Raw genomic sequence first — 26,719 nt, 5'->3', positions numbered from 1 at the left:
TTTTGGAGGAATCTTTTGGTTTCTGACACTATTGCATGGTTACACACTCCCCGGGTCAAATTGACCCACAAACTTTATTGCTGAACCTCAGAAACGAACATAACAGGAGGTTTAAATGTTTGTTTTGTTTTTTATTGTGACTTGCAGCTCCACATGAATAAAGATCCAATCTGATTAGTTTGGCCACAATGCTAAAACAAATCTTTAATTATGAAACAGTTTGCACCCACAATAAAGGGAAAACAATTTTTTCATCTTTATTTTTAGAATCTTATATTTATTATGACTAATGTTGAACTTTTCTCCATACATACACATACTTTTCAGTAGCTTGAGACTAAATAAACAGTCAAATAAAAGCTGCAGTGAGAACGGAGAAAACTGAACTCAAAATTCTTTGTTTCTTCATGATTAGAGAGGTAACAGCTCAAACTGCTATACCGTCTCTCCAATGCATTTCTATCATCAATAATAGGTTTGTCTCCACACTCTGAGAACATTAGTTTATATAATAGAAGAAACATCATTTAGCAGAAAAAGGGAAAAACTGCTTTTCTATTTGTTGTGCAGATCAAAAATAAAAATAAAAAATATTACTATTTATCACTTGCTGACAAGATTGAAAAGTAGCAGTCTTACAGTCATGACATCAGGCAGCAACCTGATGCCTAAAAAAGGACAATATTATTCTGTCAGATCCTTTAAAAAAACAAAGAAACTGAACTCACAGCAGGCACTTGTAGCAAGGTATTCATTTGGTCTCTCTGGAGAAGATATGAATACCTAAGCTTCAAACTTTCATACTGTTTCTTTTGTTGTTGCTACGTGAACAGAGGTATATGAAAGTCTGCGTTGTCAAAGAGGAGTGGCCTGGTGACGGGAGTGGGATTCTTGTCAGCCTTGTGTAGGAGTTTAAACAATCCTGTTCCGATGTTCATTGGAATTCCCATAATGATGCACTCAGACACACCTGCCACAAGAACATAGCAATCTTTTAATAGCCGGATAAATCACACAAAATAGGTCAAATTACCTGTTATAAACACAAAAGTTTACCGCAGACAGAGTCTTTTTGTCCGAAGTAGGCGGCGTCAAAGAGATGGTCGGCTGTTTTCTCAAACGAAGCCAGCATGAGGACACTCTCCTTCATTTTGGCTAGTCCAAACCTGGTGATTCCCAGGATCTCTCCCTTTTATACAACATCATACAGAAAGGGAAAGATGTTGTTAAGTGAAACACTTAGTAGGACACACCAACTATAACCAGATACCTAGGATTTTACGTAATAGATGGACACAAGCAGGACAATCGTGAAGTGAACGGAATAGAAAACAAAAATCTGAAAAGTGTGGAGTGTTTATATTCAACCCCCTTTCATCTCATATCCCAACATAAAATCCTGGGCAACCTAATACCTTCAGCACATAATGTCAGGCGCCATGTTTTCTGAGTACCTTATAGGACATGAGATCTGCCAGAAGCATGACGTGACGGCGATCAATGCTCATGCCGTGGTTCACCATGGTGTACTGAATCTCATTAATGATGGTGGATCTTGCAGCCTCAATACCCAAAGTCCTTTCAACCTAGATGAAACATCAAAACAATCGTTTATCATTTAGTTTATTTTAAAATTAATCCTGCTCCCTGTATCTTAGAAACCTCCAACACCAACCCACCAAAAATATCTGGCTACTCAAAGGTAAACACTCAGCAGAGGTAGCATTTAGATGAAACAGAAACGAATCAGGATCCTTCTGAAAACTATAACTAGATAATTGGCAACCAAACTGCACAGGCACGATTTGTGTCAGCGCAAAACTGCTCAGTTTTGAGCAGAAACAGTTTAAACCTGAGCAGTTTGTGTCTGCTCAGGTTTAATACTGAGCACAGCAGTAAGCATTACTTGGTATTTTTTTGTTAATGTTTTTTTCAGCTCCCTGTGGACTGTTATTGTCTTTAAATCAGAAACAGAAAGCTCAGGTCATGGACAAGCCTCTTGTCAGGCAGCAGGGAGCATAAATAGAAAGAGGACTGGCCTTAAAAAGGCAGATGGAAATGCCATCAAATTAGATAAATATAAAATAAATACCAGTCTTTTTTATAATTGGTGAATGATATCACCAATTATAAAAATTGAAAATTAAAAATATGGCAGAATCAAAACAAGCAGAAATAGAATAGTGGGCCATTATCTTTAATGCGAGATCATTTAGAGACCTAATCATGCTTTGTGATTTTACAACTCACAATTAGAATTTATTTATTAGATCCTGCAGCTCAGCAAAAATACCGTTGTCAATGAATGCAGACATGTACATCTGCATGGTAGTACGGTTGGTAGCACTGCTGATTTGCAGCAAAAATGTCCTGGGTTTTGAATTTTTTAGCATTTTGTCCCTAGGAATCCCTGCAGACCTGCCTCCTCTGCTATGTGTTAATTAGTTTTAGAAACGGGCAATAAACCAACAACAATTCATCTAAAAACACATGAAGCTTTATCATTCAATATCACACAAATTGCTAAAGATTTTCAATACTCGCATCACATGAAGAGTTTTTGCTTGGAGAGTTGTTTTTAAGCAAAGGAAAGTTTTTCCAAAGAAGTTGATGTGAATGTAAGACAGGAAAAAGCTGCAGAAGCCAGTAAAAGTGAAAAATATAGTATAAGACCATCAGTATTATTTAGAGTGAGTTTATAACTGCATTAATATTGAAATGTTGTATGATTGACTAAATGTTAGAAACAGTAGTAGTTGTTGTAATACTTTTTCATGACAGCATTTTAACCAGGTCCAACAGAATGTAAGATTCATTTAGTACAACTTTTTCTCTGTGTAAAAGGCTCCTTTTCCAAAGCTGTGAGTGAGACTAAAATCATCAATCAGAACAATTTCAAAGCTGCATAATAGAGCACAATAATCAGTACTGACACAAAAAAGAAAACAAATAATCATTTAATTAATCGCAGTTCTAATCAGTAATTTTCTGCAATTTAAACTGTGTAATATATGCAGAATGACTGCTGAAACAGTTTCAACACGAATCCCCTCTGCACTCGTACCTCATATGTGTTATTTGAGGTGGTCCGGCTCCCGTTGACACCGTGGGTTGCCATGACAGCTCTCATGTTGTCGCCTTCAACCAGGAGTTTGTACTTGTTCTTTCCGCTTTGTTCGTCGATGTGAATGACGGCTCGGGAAACTTCAGGTATCCCCTGAACCACCACCTTTAAGGGGAACACGAAGCGAGACTTGGATTTATGACTCTTGACTTCAATTTTACCTTAATCAAAGTTAACTAGAACTCTTTATTTCCTTCCACTGCTAAACTATGTTAGGAAAAAAGCTTTACAAGGAACATCGACTCCTCTTGTTACTTAAAAGGCTTTTCAAAACTATCTAGAAGTAAATAAAAAACATACACAGACAGGACAAATTCCCAGTTTCCTCAGGAGCTTCATCAAAAAGGCTGCCCTTACAGAAAGTTGAATATTAAAGGACCTAAAAAAGTATGTTTTGTTTATTCAAATTCAGCTATTTTTACCTTTGGAAGTTCTTCTTTTAATGACTGCAGAACATAGTACATGGAGCTTTTGTTGTTCTCCCGTGGCGACACGCAGACCACCGCCTCACCGTGCACGGCGATGTCGCTGGGCTTCACTCGCAGCTTCGACATGCATATCGAGTACCGCACTGTTTCTGCATTCACCTGGTGGAAAAACATCTCTGCTAAATGAGCTGCAGGCAATCAGGCATGACAGAAGCCTGAAGTCTTCTCAGAGCAATAAGCGTGAAACATGTTACAGCAGAGCTGTGAAACAAAAAGATTTCACAGATGAACAAACTGAACCATGAAATCAATGAAGAGTTTGTCTACTTGAAGTTACTAAAAATATATTATCATCTGTGAAGAACTTAATTTATAATGTCGCTTATTAAAGTACAAGATCTCTTAATATGTTCAACAGATCAACGCCATGTTCTCATTATTGAACATATTTATTGAAATGACAAGAGTAAAAAAAAATCATTGATATTAACTCATAACCAAACCAGGACAGGAAAAATGACTGTATGAGTGTGAGTCATTCTTTAATTGCCTTTTTCTTTAACTTAAAATAGCTTATAAAAGTTCTATTAGATAAGAAGGTGCGTGACCAATAAAACATTTAAAAACCAAAATTAAAGTCCTAAAAAAAATCCTAAAAACATACAGACAACCAGTTCAGAATGCACAACTTGTGGGTAATGTGCTCAGTTTGCCTGTTTCCTGTTAGCAGATGTGCAGCAGCGACGGTGTGTGTTCAGCACAGAGCATAGAAAGATGCAGTAGTCCAGTCTAAAACTAATAGCATGCATCAGCCTTTAAACGTGATGCTTGGTTAATTTTGCTAATTAATCCTAAATGATAGACTGAACTGTCAATGACCTCTGCAGTTAATTTAAAACCAGTCTAAAAAATGTGTGATCCTAGATTACAGATTGCAGTGCAGTTACAAGAAACCAAAGGACCAACAGAACTGCTGCTTTTTAAAAGTTAGATTTTCCAAAGCCAATAATTTTTCAGCCTTATTTTCATTCAAATGTGAAAAGTTCATCTAAATCCACATATTGTCATTTACCAGATTATGTACAGACTTATTCCCATTTTCTCCCAACAATGATATAGGACACAGGTTTTTCCAGTTACACTGGCTCCGTCTGACTTTTTGAGCCCAGTTGAAGATCCCAGTTTTGATTTTCAGAGCTTTATAAGCTGTAGCCACCAGTGCCCACAGACTGAAACTCTATTCCTAAGCCTTAGATCTATGGACACAAACATCATATATTTAAACTTTATTAAACATTTTCTTCTGTGTTACATTTATTCTTTTCATCTTCTATTATAACTGTTCTTGTATAAACGTTCTGGTCTTATTTTAACAAGTAAAATATAAAACCTATTCTAATATAAGTTAATTCTGATCAATTAACACAGTTTTTCACTGCTCTTTGTATTTGCTCATGATAACATTTCTTAGAACATCTAAAATATTACAATGTGACAAAAAAAGAAAACGATGCACTTGTTAGCATTCAAATACTTATGCACAGCAGTACTCATTGTAACTGAAAGGGAAATACAGTACAGACCAAAGGTTTGGACACACAGTTGTGTCCAAACCTTTGGTCTGTACTGTATAAATTATTGAGCACTGCTGCGGAAGATGAGATTTGTTTCACAAATGCAGTGGGAAAGAAAAAGGAGAAACGAGCTGTACCTCCAACCGCAGCAGCCTTATTCTCTCTAGAGACAGCTTCACTAGGATGAAGCAGTCATCTGGGAGGAAAACTTCTTCAATGTACTCTGAAATCTGTCGAGGAGTACAAAAAACGTGGATTTAATTCAGTTCTGCACTTGAAATTGTCCATGTTTCACATTGCGACACTTTTGTGTTCACTCGTGAGCCATTGGTCAATTTCTACAGCACAATAGCTCCCATTTAGAAGATCAAGAAAGATTACCTCGCCCAGAAGCGTTTTCTCAATTCTCCCCTTCACCAGCCGGGCAAAGTCTGCGTCGTCTTCCACATCCAAGTGAGCCGTGATTATAGGGGTGCTGCATGGTGAGAGGAGAAGAAATTATGGGCCCGTTTACTACTGTGATACAGAACAACATTGAATAGCTAATTTTACCTAATACCCTGAATCACTTGCTAAAGCTGTAGACTTGAGGAACTTTTCAACAGGTTAAGATGACTCTTTAAAGCACACACCTCTACCCACTTAAATTGTAGTTATCACTAAAATCTTGCTCAATCTGGCAGCCATGAATTACAGTCCATTTCCAAAGATGCACCATTTCGAAGAAAAGCGCCACCTTTGAAAAATACTTTCGCCGCTAAAACGACACGGAAGATGTTGAATTTTTTTTCTCCAATTACTTACCTTATATTCTTGGAAGCATTAATAATTTCTTTGATGCGAGGTACCCCCAGAGTGATATTCATCGACGCCACACCAGCGAAGTGAAAGGTTTTCAGTGTCATTTGAGTGCCTGGCTCTCCAATGCTCTGGGCACAGAGAGCTCCAACTGCTGAACCTGGCTCCATTTGAGCTCTTTACCAAGAAATAAACGTAGTAATCAGTCTCTCAGCAAAGATAGCAAAATCGGAAGCATAAAACTCTATGTTAGAACATAAGATTAATAAGGATCACGAGAGAAGGAAAGAAGTTGTTATATACCTCTATGAGATTGATTAATAGTACTGTATAGTACTTGCAAAAGTATCCATACCACATTACTGTAATATTAACATTAATAAAAATGCAAGTCCTAGATCAGATAATTTCAGCCCCAAGTCAGTTTCATCATAACCTCTGTATCCAAAAAACAGTTTGCCAATTCCAAATAAGTTATTTTTACAAAAAAAAAAAACAAATTAAAAAAAGATCTCTGCAGATCTTCACACATCGAGTAAATGCAAAATGTCTCTCTCTTTTTTTTTCTTTACAGGAACTACAGCAAAAACATACTGACACAAACATTTGTCCTTTTCTCAAATGGGAAATAGTTTTACAATTTAATTGCAAACAGTTATGTCTTGTAAAATCCCACATGTCATCAAACGAGAAAGTCCCATTTTACTGACGTTCTTACAGCAATGAGATTACGTTGGCCAATTGTGGAATCAAGTGGCCAATGAGAACAACTAGAACAGCTTTAGATGTGCATCATTTTGTAATTTTTCTATCATGTTGTAACATAACAAACTGTTTAAATAGTTTAAGAGGGATGAATACTTTTGGAAGGAATAATCAAACATTGCTGAAAAATAGGCAAGAAAGATCATTCAAAACCAAACATTTAGATATTAAAGACACCAACACTTAAACACGGTTTTCCAAATGATGTGGACAGATGTTGCATTAGCTTCTGTATTGCTGAATGTAACTATTCTAGTACAAAATTGCATCGCTCATCAAATGCCAGATATATCACAAAGCTTTTAGAATAGGGACCCAATAAAATTAAACCACCATGAGTTTTTGTACCTCATATACTTGTCTCTGCAGGTTCCTAAAAACTTCTCTAGTTGGGTTGGGGTAATTCGGTCCAACTGATAGAGAACCTTTGGCTGCAGGGAATAAATAGTTTAAAGACAGATTTGTAAGAAAGATTAGATCTAAGGCAGCGATGAGCACATTAAATTTTCTTAAATTGTCAATACCTCAGTGGTTCCGTTATCATTGATGCCATACTTGTCTCTGGTCTTCTTGATTCTCTCTGACGTGGTCTTTATAAATTTCTTTATCTCCTGAGAGAAAAGAACAAGACAAAATCAAAAGGCCATTTATGAACTATCTTTTGACTGAGATGACTGCCTATTTGTGTGATATGCAATATGTTTCATTGTCATGCAAATGTTAGACACTGCAGTAAACCTCTTAGCAATGAATTGAACACATTACACAACCTCACTGAAAATTCTAAGTAATAAAGATAGCATTCAGATATTTGAGTCAGTCTAATTGACAAAGATCAGAGTAATTTTAATAGTTACATTGTTATTTAATATATTCAAGACACAAATCTTGCTGGCACACCATTCTGGATTTAGTACAACAATCCAACATGCTTGGTCACTGTACCTCCAGGTACTTCTCTGCACCAGTCTCTGTTAATTCCTTCATAATGGGGGTGAAAGTTTGATATTACAAGCGGCAAAGTGTTTAGCAGGCAAGTCAATACTTCTTTGTATTCCTACTTTTACAACTAATCACTATGTTGTTTTCAATTATATCTAACCCCAGAAAATACATTGAAATTTGTGGTTGTTATCTAAAAAAATGTTGAGACGTTCAAGCGGTACATTGTAGAAGTAAAAACCTTCTCCTGATACAAATAAGTACGTATACAATAGATGCTTAATAGACCGGATATACCCAACTCATTTTTACATTTCCAAATAAAAGTGTAGCACAAGCAAACTAACTGTGCCCAATAAAACATATTGGTTACAATACAGAACAATAACAGCAAGGTCAAACCAATTTCCAAACATCTTTTGTTTCCACTAAAAAACAAGGTCATAGTAGTTAACTGAAATCAAAATATAAATGTAACTTGAGTCACAGGTCCATTAAGAGATGTTCTTAATTAACGGCAAAAAAAAAATCCTATTAGTTATTTTTTATTCCAGTTTTAGATAATAAATAACATAGGCAGCGTTCTAAATAATAAGAAACATCACAAAAAAGGCAGAAAAACAGGAGATTAAAAACAGTAAGATCAGAAACAACAGTGATCAAAGAACAGGGAGGCTGAAACAGTCACAAAACTGTAAAAGACTCCCTCTCTGTTTGGTGGAGCGAACAGATCTAGTCCCTGTTTTCTTTGGAATAAAATTGTTGAAGCTCTTTCTAACTATACATCAGAAAACAGAACAAATACTTTTGATATTTTCATTGGGCTTCATGACATTTCTTACTCATGAATGCTAGGTAGTAGATGTCACAGAGAGTGTCAAAGTAGCTTACTGATATTTAGCTCTGGAAAGTGAACTAACTTTAGTCTAGACAAATTACATAAACTCTTCAGGTTTCCTTGGCTTGTTAGGCTATATCACTGCAGTTTGTAGAAGAAAGGTCAATCTGCTTCTGGTGGAAAAAGTGTACTCCTCCTACCCAAGATATCAATGTGGGTTTGCAACATTTATCCAATTTCTAGCTCACATGTTTGTTTTTTTGACACTGTTAAAGCAGCTGGATATGCTCTGGTCTCAGGTACAGATGAGTTTTCCAATTAAAAAAACTCAAGTTCTTCCACTCTGCAGACCTGTGGAGTCAAGGCAGGAGTTTTTCAATCTGGTGATTGCAACTTGTTTGAACACCTGGAAATGTTGGTTTCATATGTAAAAGGACAAAATTCTTCATTCAGTCTACATGTGAACTCAATCAATAAGCCATAAAATGTCGGTCACCTGACATGTAAAATGAAGAATGTGCTTCTAAGCGGTTCCACTTGTTATTAAAAATGTAAAATGTTTATAATTTTGAAAGAGGTCACTGCAGAAATAGAAGGGCAAGAGCGCCATCATTTTACAAAATAAGAACTGTCTGAAAGCTGCAACAGTTAACACATTTGTAGGTGAAATAAACCAACAGCTTTAAGATTTGTAAACTGGTCAACAATTAATTGTATAAAATACTGAAGCAGATAAAATAACAAACAGATTTATAACAGTGATACGCTTGGACAATTATTACCTCCAAGAAGCTGTCTCTGCAGCACAAAAAGTCCGCCTTTTTTGTGATGCTATCAGCAGTGAGGACGAGCTCATTCTGACTGAGGGCAGGCTCATTTGGGCAAGTGTAGACCGCCTAGAGAGAATCAAGCAAGAATCAGAAACAATTATTTGCACAATCAGTAGTCACTGGCAGAGAGACAGTAACCCTCCGGATGAATGGTTCACATGCATGCTCCATCATTTACTGCATTACATTAGTGTTTAACAGATTAAATGTCTGTCATTTTTTAAACATTTCTGAATAACTTCACAGTGATTATTATAGACTCGATGCAGCTATCTGCATTCCGAGTTAAGAATGTTATTATCAAGGCACTTTAAATGGAAAGTGGATCTGCCATTTGAAATGAGCCCATCCACTATATTAATTGGTCAAATGTTAAAAATGAGAACCTATTTTTAAGTCAAATATCTTTTATCTGCATTATTTTGCTGCTCAAGAGAATCTGGGATATCCCATGTTTTCCTTGTTAAAAGCCAAATGATCTATTGCATCAAAACTGGAAGTAAACGCTACTGTTCTATAATCCATATTATTAAGTATGACTTAATCTTATATTATTAATGCTTCCAGAGCCACCATAATAATTTGACAAAGAGGGGTAAAATGATATCCTCAAATAAGAAAATCCTCCAAATCCACTAAAGTGGATGTTGAAACTTTGACCATTTCATAATATATTCATAAATGCACTCATTCAGAGAATTTGTGCTAAAGATTCAATACAGAAGGTAGTGTGATCATAACAACTACACAGTAAATTAAAAGGACAGCCTTCCTTAAGCACCTAAAGTGGCAGAGGTTTGGACCGATCAAACTGAATCTCACTTTAGATTAGATTACCCAATTTATCTTTTGGATCAAACCACTGCCTGGAAAATAGATTTTGGTTTTCTAATTATCTTAACAGTGGGTCTGTTTTTTAAACTAAGAGACTCTGGTATGATTAATGACTTTTTGGTTTGAAGAAGTCACATCTTAACATTTGGATATAAAAATATTTTCTCACAAAGAAAACAGTCTAAATGTCTGTTAAAAAAAAATAAAAAATAAATAAAAAGAAGAGCAGAGATTCAGACATGAAGATACAATTTGCCGAGTACCCTGGAAATTATTTTTCAATTACCTTAAAAACTACACATAGTTGAATAACCACTAAAATTTCCGATTACTACATTATTGTCATTAATTTTTTTTTTTATTCTTTCACGGGCAAATATCCTTACAGTTTTTCTTTCTGTAAATTTTCAGCTAAATCAATAATCAAAAGCAAACCAGGAATGTCAAACTTTTGTCAGCTCTAAGTTATTTGAGAGATTACTTTTTTTTGTCATTTTAGAAAGTCAGTATCTGCATAAGGGAAAAATAAATTGCTCAAAATGATTATTAAATTACTGTGTGGCAGCAGAAACAACTGGAATCTAGTAAGAGACTTAGGCTAAACATATACTTTTAGTGTATTTTGGTGGTCTACGCCAAGATGTGTGACAGGTAAGACAAGAAGAACAAAAGGAATAGAACGTATCGCTAACAATCTGTTTACTCTGGTCTTAGCTCACCCTAATATTGTCCAGGACTCTCTTAAACTCCAGCGGTTCATCCTTTCCTTCCATTGCAGCCGGATCCAAGCCATCGCCCCCATAAATAAATTGGATGATGTCACCTGTAGAGCTGCGCACCGTCAGGTCATACTGAGAGCACAAATCCTCAAGAGACTTCACCAGACGCCTCTGTCAAACCAAACGTCCATCAAAGTTACCAAAAAGCATCATCCAGGTTAGCCTATCATTAGAGCTGCTGCTAATTTCTAATCACGAAAAATGGTCCATAAATAAAAAATAATCACTAAATTGACTGACAGTCAATATATAACAGCAATTGTTGGTCACTTTACAGTTTGTTTGCATTGAAGTTGCAGATTGAGGACAACCTGATCCATGTTCCACAGACAAACAGGTTTACTCATTTCCCAGTTTAATTCGGTTCTCAGTTACCACATGGATCTGTCAGCATTACCTGCATGTATCCAGTTTCTGCCGTTTTGACAGCAGTATCCACCAGACCCTCTCGACCGGCCATGGTGTGAAAGAAGAACTCAGTGGGTGTCAGACCAGAATAGAAGCTGTCGGCCACAAAACCCTTGGCAGCAGGCAGCTGGAGGTGAAATTATTATTGAATCATTAAGCAAGCTTTCAAGTGCTCCGAAAATGTCCATGAGAGCATTGCACTTATCTAGATTTTATCCAGTTTTCTCCTGCGGTTCAATCTATAATCCCTTTCAACACATGAATGGGGACAAACCAATAGAATGTGGGGCAAGTCAGTATGACAAGGACTACTGAAAATAAGTTAGTGTAGCTTATAAGCATCACAGTAAAAAGTCAATAACAATTTTTACAAAATTGTTACCCTCGTGTCTAACACTACATTGGTGATGCTTTGGATAATATTTCTGACGCATTTAGTTTCTTTCTTCTTTGTTTTATCAAAGAAGATAAAACTTCTTTGATAAAAGAAGTTTTATCTTCATGTCCACATGACATTCTTTTTTGTCATGTGGAAGGGATTTATAATTAAAATATGTTAGGAATAAAGATTGAACATCACATGAATCTTCTGTTTAGTGGGTTGTTTGCAACCCCAGTATTAACAGTGGTGAATAAACAACAAATGAATAGAGACAGGAGAATTAAAAAGCTTACTTTTGAGTGTTTTTCAAAGTGAGGCAAGGAGCGGTTTTCAAAACCATCCGGGACTCGAGAGCCACTTATAGCCTGCTGACCCACACAGGCAATCATCTGGGAGATATTAATGAAGGATCCTGAATGCAAGCAAAACTACAGGATCAGACAGTAAACAGAGCATGTAGGCCAAAACATATAAAATGCAGGAATAAGCAGTTCTATAAGTTTCACATTTACTATCCATTGTAGCTAACTTTTGCTACAGTGACTGTCAAGTCCAAAAACAAGAAGAAAAAAAAGCCACACTATAAATAAAAGAATGGTCATAAACATTGATGTGGATTTTGTCTCCAGACAGGAATGTTTACAACGAAATAAAGTTCCTGATCCACAGCAAAAAGCTGAAGGAAAACATATTTCATTTATATTGCTGATATTTTAGACCTATAATTGTAAGAAACTGCAACTGTAATTAGACTTCTTTTCTTCCTTTCAGACCTCCATTGTCTGGAAGAATTTTCTTTTTTGGTGTGTAAAAATGTAAGCACTTCTTTCATGGTGTTAAAGCATCAAGGCTCCTCTGAAAAAAATAGAACAAGATCACTCTATCTAATTGTCCTGAGTTGTCACAGAGAGGTTGCACTGAGGCCAGGGTGTCACTTATCTGAATTTCGAATGTAATCACTTAGAAACAATTTCCTGATGGTGTCTAAAAGCTTGCTGGACTACCGAAGCTCATGCTTCATCTTTTTCCAGCTAACTCAATCAGCAACAACAACTATTCCTACAGTTCAACCTTATAAAATTAAATTAGATAGGATGGGATGAAGTGACAGTCATGGGAAAGAAAGGCAGGAATAAGGCAAAGGGTGTTATTAATACTAACCCATAATTGCTGCAAGTCCTTCAAAGTAAGGACAAGGACTCCCGACTAACCTCTTACTAATTCTGGCAAAAGAAGTTTTATATCTGGAATGTGCTCACAAAACGTTGAGTTACTTAACATAGTCCCTAGTTCTTTGATAACAGAACTGTGGTTAAGAACAGATATAGTCATCAGAGGGTCGTATAGGAGCACCATCTTAGAATCTCTATACAGCTTATATCCAATGTAGCATTTTAAAATTTACAGCAGGGCATTAGACAGTAACATCTGAGATTACAGGGTAAAGTTTGGAATGTTTGTGAATGCTGCCAGAAAATTTGATACGAAAAAGTTTGCAAAGTTGCATTTGAACGAATGAAAACTAATGAAAGAGATTTATGCAGAGCAGAGATGAGTCACCATTGTGCAACACCATATTGGGTGAAGACAAACAGCATATAAGCAAATAAAGCTTCTATAAATTGTTAAGCATAATGTGAAAGATGTGATGACTTAGACAGCCACAGAATTCATTGAAAACCTCCTGGTTATTTCACCAAATACTGATTTCTGAACTCCTCCGGAGTTAAAACAATAGTGTTGTTGTTTCTAAATGAATATGAACTTGTATCCTTTGCATTATTTGAGGTCTGAAAGCATTGCATCTTTTTTGTTATTTGGTCATTTCTCAGTTTCTGCAAATAAATACTAAATTTTGCTTGGAATTTCGGACACATGTTTTCAACAGTTCATAGAGCAAAAAACCAATGCTCATTTTACTCAAACATATAGTAACATCAGAAAAACTGATCATTTTAAGTGGTGTCTTCATTTTTTTTCCTGAGCTGTATGTATCACAACTAAAGTAGGGCTTAAAAAAGAGACAAAGACATTAACACACAGTTGCATTCAGCATATTGCATGATTATCAGCTGGTTTTATCTGCTATTCAATGTTGCATCTATAGAAAATGCCTTTTTTTAAGCACCTGAAAGTTTTTGTTATTTTTGTATCTTAGCCCCTCTACCTTCCTTTTGCTATTTTTATTTTTATTTTTTCATAGAAATCTTAGAAAGACATACTGATCAAGCTCACCCTTTTTGTGTTTCTTGTCTGTGCTAACTACCAATTAAGAACAGAAGGGTAATCCTAGAATAGCTTACCTTTGGAACCACAGAGAGCCATAATGAGGGGGCTGTTACTCTTATCAAGCTCCCTCAGACAGGCACTGCCAGCTCGGTCTCTGATCACAGAAAGTTCTCTCAAGATGAGAGCCTGTCGAAAAAGCAAAACAAAACATGTTGGTGAACATCACAAAATGACAGAATCTTTTTTGTCCTATCACATACAAGCTAAACTATTTTCAGCTATTTGTATCAATGTGCCGTATGTACATTAATTTACTGATTTAATGTCTAGGATGTAAAGTCTTTCTTTGCTCATTGTTGTTCTGTGTGACTGAATTAAACTGATATGTTTTTAAGGTAAAAAGGCAAGTTAAAACTTTTACATTTTGTTAGTGGAGCAAGTTCTGCTAGGAACATTGATGAATAAGCAGCCATTATAAGACTGAAACAATTGCTTGAGTGGGTTCTATTTTTAAAGATTGTTAAATGATTCCTGTAGGGTCAGATCAGCATGTGATCACAGCTGCTGTAAAGACTTTTTAAACATTTATAATAATCACTCAAATTTCTGCTAGAGGCTAGTTTGAAAATCCTGTTTTGTTGGAAATCAGAAAATTCAGTAACACTCCTAATGAGTCACCATCAAAGTATTAGTGAGGAGGAGTCCGGGTGTAATAAGCCCACCTCCAGAGTTTCCTCTGCTGAGCACCCGGGCTGCTGCTGCAGCTTCCCTGTCTGCAGAGCTTCGATGTATTCATCACACTTCCTGTAGCCATCATCCAACAGGTCCTGTTTGGCTTTCAACAAACCCGTCCCAGGAGTCACATCACCGATTCCTATCGAGAAGCCTCTGTTGGCTGAAAATTGAACAAGAAAGAACTACATTCAAAACTACATGCAAGTGATTTTTTCAAATTTATTGTAAACTAAACATTTTTTAACTCAAAAACACGACGGGCTGCTGGATGAATGGCTGCCCTAGCACCCAACCACTGGGCTTAGCAGGTTTTCTGGGGGAAACCTTGCAAATTTAAATGCAAGATACTGATGCATAATAGCTTACTTAATATCTTTTCAACCACACTTTACCTTCTTCCCTGCTTGTCATTGAAAATGTTTACTAAAAACACTCTTTTTGCAATGATCCTTTGTGGCTTACCCTACTTGTGGAGTCACCCTCCAAAAAAAAAAAAAAAAATTTAAAACCATGTATAAAGTCTAAAGCAATAACTTGGGGAGCATTTTCCAGTTTGTGGTTCTCATTTTAAAGAAGCTAAAAATTTGGAAATCAAAGAAAATAAGATAAATATTTAACTATTGTTTTATTCCACATACCCTTCTCTTCAAAGGTTTCAAATTACAAATAGTCTCAATATCAATATTATAAAAAAATCTTTTTTAAAGAAAGCTCCCCAAAACTAGTCTACCTGTTTGAGAGAAATTACCGTAATTTAGAGATTTTTGTTTGTTTTTAGGAATATTTACTTTGTATGTTTTGGTGTACAGTAAACATTTGCAAAGTTTTAGGGACCAAATTTTAGGCAAACACTGTGGACCACCTACAGAGATAGACCGGAGCGAGTCTTGCCAGGCGGGACATGGCGTTGGCAGCCTCCAGCTGTCCCCAGTCTCTTAGCAAGATGTAAAAAATGTTGTTCTTTGAGCCGGATCCCAGGGTGCCCTTATCCATGCTTCCACACATCAGCTCACTGTTGTGAATCACAACAACTGAAGGTGTGCGACAAAAAACACAGGTACAGAGATGAAGCCATTAGATCCAGAAGAGAAACGCCGACAAGGTCAATAGAACAGTGTGATGAGTGCCTCAGGACAACTGATGCTGTTATGGCAATAAAATATGAGAGATAGTCACTCAATGAATAGTGTGAAAAAAAAAAATTCCTAAAGAAAGAGCATTTTGTGAAATTACATATTTTGGTTGGAAAAAGAAGTCATTTGAACTTTTTGTGATTTCTCACTATACTTATCCAAATTTGAAAGTATTTTACTATTGATTTTATATTCCAAAACAAAGCAAAAATAATGAACATTGTGTATCATTTTTCTCCCATGATCCAATTATAAGCTACTTGGGAAGGCTGATCACATAAGATCAAAGTATTGGCACATTCTGTGAATAAGAAGTAATAATCTAATCAAGGAAGTAAAAACCATTCAAATGTGAAACTCACAAGAGTCGTTGTGACAGAGATCCTCTCCTTTCCCACAGTACTGTTTGCCTTTGGTCCGCAAGTTTGCATTGACAGGACAATCTTTACTTGGCTTCAAAATGACACTGAAGATCTGTTTACCTGTCCACAAAGTAATTGGCTGACAGAAACACAACAGCATATTAGCGGCCTAAGGAATCATGGTTGTGTGACAAGAGACACTGTGGTTGCACTACCTTTATTATAGCAGGGCGAGGGAGAGAGATCCTGATTTTTTCATCTTTTCCCACAAGTATTGATGCAACAATCTGGCAGGCTTTCGATCTATCAAAAAAGGTGTCCTTCAGCGTCAACAGGTACGCAGCTAAAAAGATAAAATATGTTGCAAAGTTAGTGCCAGTGAAACATAGCTACTTCTCAAAACTGCTTTACTGATCCATTGACAAGGAAAAAATTGACACTTTAAACAACATAAACATGTATTTTTAAACATTAGGAAAACTGTGAGAATTTATAACATTTGTTGATGAAAAATTAAATTTTTTTCATTCCAAGTTACAGATTTTGAAGCATCGTATTAGGAAAAAAAAAAAAAAAAACACTGTCATCTGTACATGCCTACAACACATCTCTGCACCCACCTGTCAGGAAGTCCTGGATAGCAGCAATCAGAGGTTCACCATTTCTTGGTGTAACAAGGTTAGCTTTAGTCTACAAGACAAGACAAATAACTGTTGGAAATACTGTGAATTCCTTACAAGAAAACTTGCTGAAGGCAACGTCTCATTATTGGATTTCAACGAAATTATTGGATTTCAAGTGATTTGTTAGCAAATTTTTCAAGGAACCCAACAATCTAAATGAGCAAATGTCCTCCAAAAACCAAATGGAGCATTTCTATTATACTATAGAAATGCCAAAGTGCCAACTTTAAGATGACAGAATATTACTTAAAAAAAAGGAATAAAAGTAGATCTTGCTTCAGTCATGAGAGCAACTTCATTCATGAGTGAATGAAGGAATGAAATAAGGAACACATTGAGTTTAATATTATTGTTGAATATGACAATGACTATAGAATTTGCCATTATTACTCCAGCTTTTCCCCTGTCACATAATCCCCCCTACTCTAAGCATTAGCATCTCACTAAGATCTCAAAGTAGGTGTAGAAACATAAAACAAACATTTAAAACACTGACCAACTGGTCAAAAATAATATTGGGAAGTCAAGTCTGAATGCATGGCACCATAAATATTGTAGCCCAAAATCTTATTGAGACAAACATCTGCTGAGTTCAAAAGACCTAAAAACATACAACATAAAAATAAAAATGCTGAGGCTCTGCCTTTTTGATCAATTAACATGAGATCAAAAACATTATATGTAAGTATGTTTTGAAAAAGTACAAAAACAAAAAAAAAAAAGTTTTCTTTTTTTTTAGGTTTTTTACACATTTTTACTTTGGGTGGCAATAATTGTATAGGGTGCTAATCTACTTGAATAATGTGGTGACACAAACCCCCATCAGGACCAGGGCTTCAGCTTTGGCTTCTTCAGTCTGAGGCAAGTGGAGATTCATTTCATCTCCATCAAAGTCGGCATTGTACGGCGTGCACACACACTCGTTAAACCGAAATGTCCTGTGTGGTTTGACTTTAGCCTGCGAGGTCGAGAAAGAAATGATTCATAAGCGAAAGAAATAAAATCAGTATTCTACTCTTTGACTTTGCAACATATAATCACCAACAGGAGACAAAAGACACCACTTGAATCCACACAATAACCATAATTACCTATGTTCCTCCAATCAGCACATAGCTCTTTGTAGAGACTTCATGCCCCATTAGTGCGTCACAGAAAATTATTATTGTGGTGGGTGACGTAAAGTGCCTGAGCATTCATTTGCTTACATTCTTTTCTGCCTTTTGTTCATATATGCAAAAAAAAATTGCTTCAGCTGTGACTTTTGATCACAGCTGAAAAATTAAAAATGACAGACAATAGTTCATTGTTGGGAGTAATGCAATAAAATGAGATTGCACATCATAATTGCAAAAGAGGTAACATGCAGTAGCAGATTATCTTCGTAATGTAGGCAGTCAATAGCTGACCTTCGGGTTAATCATTTTTAATACTTAAAAAGTCTTTACAAATAATGAATAGTCCTCACAAATATGGTTTCCATTAGATCCACTGGTCCTTGTAACAATCAGTCCTAAATATAGTGTCTCTTCCCCAGACATAGCTGCAGTAATGCCACTGCAACAGATCCATTCTCAACTCCTGGAGTTGTTCTTTCCCACTAAACCTCTAAGCTTGCTCAGGAGAGACTGCTGCAAAAAAAAAAATAAATAAAATCAACGCAATCTAGACCTCCCTAAAATGACATTGCCACCAATCTTCAATCATTTGAAGAGTGAACTGGACTAAAGCTCAGTTAAATTTGGTCCTAAAACTATTCTAATCCTTATGAAAAATACCAGTTTGTCAGGTAAAGTGCCTTTTGACAATTAAACTAAAGTTCTGAAGAACTTAAAGTATTTATTGTCAAAAACCCAACTTACTATGTGAGCCATAATGCTAAGTTTGTGCAGAGAAGGTTGTCGATTGAAGAGGACAATGTCTCCATCAATCAGATGTCTTTCCACCACGTCACCAATCCTCAGCTCCTGAGCTATCTTTTCACGGTTCCCGTATTTCAAAAATCTAATGAAGAAAGATTAAGATGTTTGCGATGAGATAAGCTTTATACATGCTGCTTTTAGTCTGAGAAAGAAGCAACTAAATTTACCTTTTTATCTGTGTGTGACGAGTCTGGATAAAGTTGGCTCCGGGGTGAACGTCTGGGCCGTTACGAACAAGCTTCCTCATTAGTTCCAGATTGGCTTTGTTTACCTAGAGACAGAGTCAAAGGCAGATACTTCAATTTACACCCTGACTTTATGTAGGCTGTGTAATGAATTTCCTAAACTTATAAATAACACCTTACCTTCTCTGGATATGTCAGGATTTTAGCCACGTGAACAGGGACAGCCACCTCATCAATCCTTAGGTTTGGGTCAGGGGAAATGACAGTTCTTCCAGAGAAGTCCACTCTTTTTCCTGAGAGGTTTCCTCTGAATCGACCTGAATCATTAAAGCAAAATTAGTCAAATTAAAATGAATTATTTAAAAGCGTAACACCATAAAAAAGCCAAAACAGTATTAATTGTGCAAAGATTTGAGATCTTTATATGTTATTGAACTGCTGCTTGTCCTCAAAATGTCTTAGTATGATTCAGACTCAATATTGTCACTCAAAAAAGTAAAAAGGGAAGAAGGAATGAAAAAACAAAGAAAGGAAAGAAGGCAGGAAGGAAGAAAGAAAGACATGAAGGTGGATGGAAAATTATTTGCTTATTTAATAAACAGAAAATGCCAAACTTTTGTTTTGAGAAACTTGATTGACATTAGATGTTACGAGCAGGAGGAAGTTGACTAAAAGAGAGAATGCCTTCTCCATTAACTGTACCTTGTTTGCCCTTTAGTCTTTGCACAAAGCCTCTGGTCCACTTTTTAGGTGCCATGTTGAGGGGAATGCCAGAAAGTTCACTGTTGATGTAAAGGGCACACTGGAGCTGCAGGAAGTCCCAATCCTCCATTATCATCTGGGTTTTTGCTCCAGTCATTCGATGCTAAAGGCAAAGAGAATGATAAAGTAGACTGCGCCAAGGGAAAATGAAACTTTTTACATTAAGATGATCTGTAGAACTGTAATGTTTTTGAATTAAGGAATTGGAGACTCTCTACAGAAGATAATGGCAGTTACAACTTGCAGAACAGCTCATTTGACAAATCATGCAGACTAGTGGCCTAATTATGCAGGAGTGAAAGCCAAGTATCATCAATAACCCCTGTAGGTAAAAACACTTGTATTGACTGAAATATAATTTCTATTCCAAGTGCAATGATGCTACGCTTTGAAAAGACTATTAACATCAGACCTAATAGCTAATCCATCTCAGTTCAGTCTTCATAATTTCAATTATTATTTACACAAGAGTCTAAAACTACCTGCTAAAAAACAGGACAAACATATTTCTGTTCTATAGTGAAGGTTTAACATACGAAGTGTGTCTTTTAGCTAATTAGACTCACAAATTTCAACATTCAACCCCCTTCAAACCTTAAATTATGAGAGAATACTAAATACCTGTGTTGCAATTGACAATCTGCAATCTTTGAGGAGGGGTAGACCAGACATTCAGCCAGTCATAAATTTAGTGCATATTACCTGGCAAAATTCTATAACAGTCTAAAACACCTTTATAACAGCAGCCGTAAAACATCTCGGGCAAAAAGGAAAAATAGCAAAAAAAGACGTCTGGCCTGTGAAGGAGTAACATATTATAAACTGATGAATTTCTGTGTCATGTTAACATGAGAAAGTTCTAGAACTCTTCTTTCAGAGACCCCAGGGCGTATAAGTGAAGACAGACACATTTTTGTTTTATTGTCTTTTCATTTCTGATAAAATACTTCAAAGTTTGTTGGATTCATTAGGACTGTTACAGAACGTCAACAGGTATAGATACATTTGCAAGGAACTATATTTCAGTTGATGACAGTTTCACTGATTAATACCAACCTTTTTGATGACATCATTTAGGAAGATTATCTCCGTCAGCTTCATGGTCAGATCGTCCTCATTGGTACCCGACTTCAGATCGCTGACCACTGACGGTCGGATGCAGAGAGGCGGCACAAGCAGACGGGTGATAATGAGATCTGCAGGTTTCCCCGCCTCTGGGTTCATCAACAGTAGAGGGATGTCTTCTGCGGGAATTCTCCGAAACAGATTGAGAACAACCAGAGGGTTCAAATTTTCCTGTAAAAATGAATGAGATTCAAAGTGAACCAGTCTCCAATGGAGGGAAAAAAACCCCGCCAACACTCTTTAGTATACATGTATCAATGTATTTCTATTTAGTTTTGAATCTTACCTGTGCTCTTGGCAATAAAGGCTCCATTAGTTTGTTGTGCTCAATGGCAATATCAAAGGACTGCAGAAAATCAGACACGAAGGGCTCCACCACCTTTTTGGTTGTTTTATACTTCTCATGGATGATCTTAAGCAAGCCACACTTTTTCACAGATCCATTGAAAGTGCCACAGTTCAAGCAAATTGTCCTTTTGCGGCATTTATCAGAAATCTTCTTCTTCAGGCCTCTTTTCTGCAGGTAGGCCAAGTTTGGCCGTTTCAAGTAATCCATGAACTGCTGTTTGTCCTCTTTGGTCAGCATTACACTCGAACATGTCTTGCAAATCATCTGCACACAGAACATTGAACTATATTTGAACATTGAATTGCGCTTGGAATCAATCACAAAAATGCCTCAATGAGGATAGACGGGATTACAGATTCAGATGTTTGAACATATAAAAACACACCACATTTAAGTTGTATGAATATATTTAGGAGAAGGAAAAATTATTTTGAGATCAGAGAATTTATTTAGAACTTCATTTACTATCTTCTGATTGTGACACTCTAGTGACATCTACAGGACATACAGAGAAACTAAGCAATATTTCAGGCAGGATTAATCGCTTTCGCTGATCATGCTGATGATCAGATGTTCCTTTTTAAACAAAAGGAAATCACAATTTCTTACCTGCAAAATCCCAATAATTGCTTTGAAGTAGCCAACATGAAAGCAGGGCAGCTCCAAATCCAGGTATCCATAATGTCCTAAACAATCGGCCAGATTTTTCCCACATGTCAGACATGGTCTGTCTTTCTCACTGGTTCCCTACAGGAAATATGATATAACTCATGAAAAATTAGCAACCAATATTAATGTACAAAATTCTGTAAGATGCTATACTTCCATAACTAACTTCACCTCCATTTTCTATGCTTTAATATGTTGTATTTGTATGCATATAGAGTTGAAAGTATTTAGTCTTAAGGCATATTCTGAAGGAAACCATTAGTATGGAAGTAAGGAGGGTAGGAAGTAGGGAGGACAAAAGGAAAGAAGGACTGGTTGACGTGTACAAGGACACAAAGAGGAAGGAAAGAGGGATTTTTCTATCCTATTACTTTCTTTTCCCATAATCATCCAGACATTTCCAAACCTTTGCAGACTGCATATGCTATATAAAGTACATAAACGTTGGCTGCTTAAGCACTTTTATACATGTGGACAGCTAACCTAAGCAGTTTTTTTGTAAGCATAACTGGATTTAATAAATGTAATAACTTGTGATTTATACTTGCACTAAATCCCTCTTGACATAACTTTAAAAATTAATTAAAAAAACAAATGACAGCATTATGCTCCATACCATTCGGTGGTCCAACACTCCATAAGGCAAAGGAGTGCGTTTGTTATCTTGGCTGTACAGATTTTTACTGACCACCTGGATGTGGGCCTGCTTTCGCATCTGTTCTGCAGATTTCATCCCAAAGCAGATGTGGCTTCTGTAAAAAAGCACAAAGAGTCCAGAAAAAAGCTGAAATATTCACATTTCAGTGTGCACTATTCAAACAAATACTTGCTACATTCAACAATATCAATGTATTAATACTGGGCTGTAGAGATACTTCTGACACTTTCGTTTGACCGACTGTCACCATCATGCTGAGGGTCAGATTTGCTACTTTGCACATATTAGGTACCATGATGAAGATGAACATTTACCTCCAAGTCATTCAACTTATTCTGAGCTCAACAGGTAAGACAGTTCAAACTTCAATAAAATTGGGACAATGACCGTAAGCAACATGGTCATTCACCAAGAACTAACCATTTTAAATGTTTGCTACCATTTCTGGTGGAAAGAGTGGGTGAATATTCACCCAGAATTATATCAGAACACATATATTATTATGTGTTAATATTAACATATGTTATATGTTACATATAATGTTAATATTTATACCAACAACAAGTGTGTGAATTCTATGCAACTTGCTTAGAGACCTTTAACCAAATATAAGTGGTGGTGTTTGTCAATAATTGAGCCTGTAACTACAAAATAAGCCCTCTGTGGGTTACAGAAAATCCACAATAATTTCAAACATATTTCTTGTCATTAAAATTCCTTGCTGACTGTTGCATCTCATTCAACTGAAAAAGAACGATCCACACGCATTATAAAAAGCTCTTGATGAGCAACATTCATAACGGAAACTCTAAGCAGTATTATCGAGAAATTAGATCATAAAATTAAAAAAATAAAACGCAAATATAAGGGTTAATGTTGCACAATATTTACGATACAATATGCCTGCAAAAACACTCAAAGTTGCCTCGTCAACACCAAATACAATGGCATTAAATTATTGTAAGTACTACTAATTATCAGATAAGTTAGTCAAGACACAGTAAGCCTAATTTGTTCTTTAATTATTTAAATATCTTGGCAGTAACTGCAACACTTCAACTAACTGCGGCTATCAGACTGAGCTAACAGGCTAGCAGTCACACTCACATTTTTTTCGCCACATCTGTCTCTCTGAATTGTTCCTTCACCATTTTGATAGCTATTGCTACACAACCTTTCGCACATTTAATTAAACTGTTAATCTATCCTTATTCCAACATGTTGCCACGTTGTCTTTACATGCTGCGAACAAACTAGCAACAAGCCGAGCAATGTGTTGGTAGCATGAGGTACATTGGTGCTACGTTCAAGGTGTGTGCGTTATCCTGAGACGTATTTTGAAATGCTGACGTTCTCCCTGGACTTTAGTGCCGTCAAAAAGTATGCTTCTACATCTAAATATCCTTTTTTCCATGCATAATAATAGGGTAGCATTTTTTTTTTTTTGCCATTCTTAACGCAACAATGTATGGTGAGTTTAAAAGGGAGCTAATGCCGAGTACTTTTTCAAATATTTTCATAATTTTGCGTCACAACTTGGAATTAAACAATAACTATTTTCTCTTTAAATTCAGTAACTGAATTTTATTTCGCTTTGTTTGGGTGATTGGGCGTTTTCTGATTTGAAAAGTCTAATTTACGAGGAGCATGTAAAAGCATCGCAACAGCACACCAAAGAGAACTCACAGTGAGGCAAGTATAGAGATTGTGCTGCCCTCTAACGGCTATGAATTTTATTGTCGTTTTTCTTCCCTGACAGTTTGCCTGACAGTTATGTTCTTGGATCGTGTAAACAAGCCAGTGCACCTTAAAACAGCCATACATGCACATGGTGAGCATGCAGAGTTTATGCAGAAAGGATCTGACCCGGGGGTCTTCTTGCTGTAAGGCAACATTCCAAGGTAGTCCTTGACAGAAAATCTCAACACATGCAAAATAAAAACAGTCAACTGCCAATGTTCTCTATTTAACTTGAATCCCATACTCATGTACAGTGCAAAAAAATTATTTAAGTGTGATTAATACCACTTTCATACGTTTCACTGATTTGTCCTGGTCTATTGCATAAAAAAATCCAAAATTTGTTTAAAAAAACCCAAAAAACTTTAAAGCTCAAGCAGTATGAATTGGGACTTTGCTCCCCATATTTCTATATTTCAGTGCGTGTCTGGAAATTTAATTGAGCTAAGTTTTCAGCATAAATATAAATAATATTAGAAATGCCATGTTTTATTTGCATGAGGGAGAGAAGAAAATTTACAGGTAAAAAGTAGCTTCAATGCAGCTGTCTTATTTGCATGCAATATCGTTAGCTGGCCTGTAGAGGGAGACAAATGTACATTATTTTCAACACAAACACTGGAAGCTCACTGACAGAGGAGGCTGCAGAGACTAAATAAACTTGCTGTTTGGTGCTACCTGTGATGTCTAATACAGTGGCATGAAATCGCTGATGACAACTGATGACTTCCTGATGACTTCCTGATGAGAATTTCCTTCTACTGCGTGTTTGTGTTGATTAATTGTTCTGTTAGCTTATAACCACTGACAGTGAAAATTGCTTGACTGAATCAGATTTTTCATTTTCCAACTCTGCTGCCACTTAAGTACTACGATGGCTTCTAATTGAACCACTAATATAATGCTCTAGATGATCTGTCTCTGAAAAAAAAAAACACCTCCCTTTGAAGACAATTCCCCAAAGACTTTCTCTCTTTAGGGAAAGCAGCTGACTTAATGATACACAGATGTATCTGCCTGTATAAATATATCTAAGGAGTGCATGTAGAAGTCCTTTAAACCACTCAAGGGACCACTACAAATAATGCTTCTAACCATGAGGAGTTGCTCAGTTGGCTCTCTTTAAAGTGCCTCTTGAGCATCGCTGTGTACAAAACTGTACATCAGCTATAGTAGAGAAGGCTAATCGACCAATCAGGAGCTTAAACACACATGTATAAACACTGTACTCCCAATGGAAGAATTCAGTATCTTAAATGTTTGACATCTGCTGAAAAAAGATCTCAATTGGCACCTGGAATGGTCAACACTATACGCAAATTGGCTGTATGCAATGGTCAATTCATTCATTCATTCATTCATTCATTCATTCATTCATTCATTCATTCATTCATTCATTCATTCATTTGTTGGTTTGTTCATTCCTTCATTCATTCATTCATTCATTCATTCATTCATTCATTCATTCATTCATTCATTCATTCATTCATTCATTCATTCATTCCCATTAAGCATTTCTATTATATTTTCTCCATTGTAGGATTTTCCATGGTTGACGCAGATCAACAAAGTGAATTTGCTAAAACTATTTTTTTTAAATGTGTGATTGTACTGCAAGTCAGAATTGCTGTTACTGGTGTAATGGAATAATTCATCAGGTACAGATAACTGTGTTTTTAGATGTCAATTTTTATTCAGTGTGTGAAAAAGCACAGTGAACTAACTCCTACCCTTGAAATGGGAACATGATAGGGTGACATCATTATTTGTTTGTACTTTTTAAAGCACCGTGAGTGTGAAATCAAGTAACAACACCAAGTAACAGGGCATATAACTACCTTGATAAGTATTTACACTCATTAACTTTTTTCATTATTTGGATCATTGCAGCAAAAAAGTCTTTTTGTAATTTTAGCTGACATACCAACACAGAGTACATTTGATTCATTCCAGCTCAATTTGGTTTATTTACACAGGGCTAATTCACAACAAATGTCATTTGTTAACTGTGTAGTAGACATAAAATTATTCACAAATAAAACATGGTGATGGCAGCATCACCCTGTGGTTTTCTTAAGTTATGACAGAGAATCTGGTTAGAGCTTGAAGCCACAAGGTGCTAAATTCAGCTAAATCATTGATGAAAATCTGTAAGAGGCTTCAAATGATCTGAGACTGGTTCATAAGTTCATGTTTCATCAGGACAACATACAGTCTGAGCTACAGTGGAAAGGGATAGAAATCCCTCCTTTAAATCTTTTGTTAAAATGGCCTACTCAAAGTCCAAACCTATATTCAGTTGCGAACCCTTGGCAAGAATTGGAAAATTACTGCTCATAATTTTTCTGACATATCATTGTGTAACATGAAGGTTCTTCTGAGTAAAATAACTTGCTGCTGATTAGGCTTAACACATACAAGTTTAAGTAAGCTATTAGTTGTTATTACTTTTTCTCTTTCTGCAA

At 36.2% G+C, this 26,719-nt stretch overlaps 1 protein-coding gene across 2 annotated transcripts; it reads right to left on the bottom strand.

Annotated features, from left to right (window-relative positions):
• Positions 1 to 110: 110 nt before the first annotated feature.
• Positions 111 to 23,831, bottom strand: polr3a (polymerase (RNA) III (DNA directed) polypeptide A). Of its 2 annotated transcripts, XM_044102649.1 has the most exons (31): positions 23,622 to 23,809; positions 22,473 to 22,608; positions 21,797 to 21,934; positions 21,125 to 21,451; positions 20,770 to 21,009; positions 19,654 to 19,816; positions 19,132 to 19,268; positions 18,934 to 19,037; positions 18,707 to 18,848; positions 17,662 to 17,802; positions 16,782 to 16,851; positions 16,377 to 16,504; positions 16,162 to 16,300; positions 15,533 to 15,697; positions 14,654 to 14,826; positions 14,006 to 14,117; positions 11,996 to 12,114; positions 11,310 to 11,447; positions 10,853 to 11,023; positions 9,252 to 9,365; positions 7,635 to 7,670; positions 7,214 to 7,300; positions 7,038 to 7,120; positions 5,931 to 6,101; positions 5,508 to 5,601; positions 5,264 to 5,356; positions 3,547 to 3,711; positions 3,065 to 3,229; positions 1,455 to 1,586; positions 1,057 to 1,189; positions 111 to 970 (listed from the first exon to the last, which is right to left on the bottom strand). In XM_044102649.1, the coding sequence occupies exons 1-31, from the start codon at positions 23,663 to 23,665 to the stop codon at positions 822 to 824; spliced, it is 4,209 nt and encodes a 1,402-aa protein (XP_043958584.1). In that variant the 5' UTR covers positions 23,666 to 23,809; the 3' UTR covers positions 111 to 821. The 2 variants fall into 2 exon arrangements, with proteins under 2 accessions (XP_043958584.1, XP_043958585.1); XM_044102650.1 differs by lacking the exon at positions 7,635 to 7,670 and having other exon boundaries at positions 23,622 to 23,831.
• Between the last annotated feature and the right edge of the window lie 2,888 nt (positions 23,832 to 26,719).

The sequence above is a fragment of the Gambusia affinis genome, linkage group LG20, assembly GCF_019740435.1.
Source record: "Gambusia affinis linkage group LG20, SWU_Gaff_1.0, whole genome shotgun sequence".
NCBI classification, from domain to species: Eukaryota; Metazoa; Chordata; class Actinopteri; order Cyprinodontiformes; family Poeciliidae; genus Gambusia; species Gambusia affinis.
This window is presented reverse-complemented; position numbering and strand designations above follow the sequence as displayed.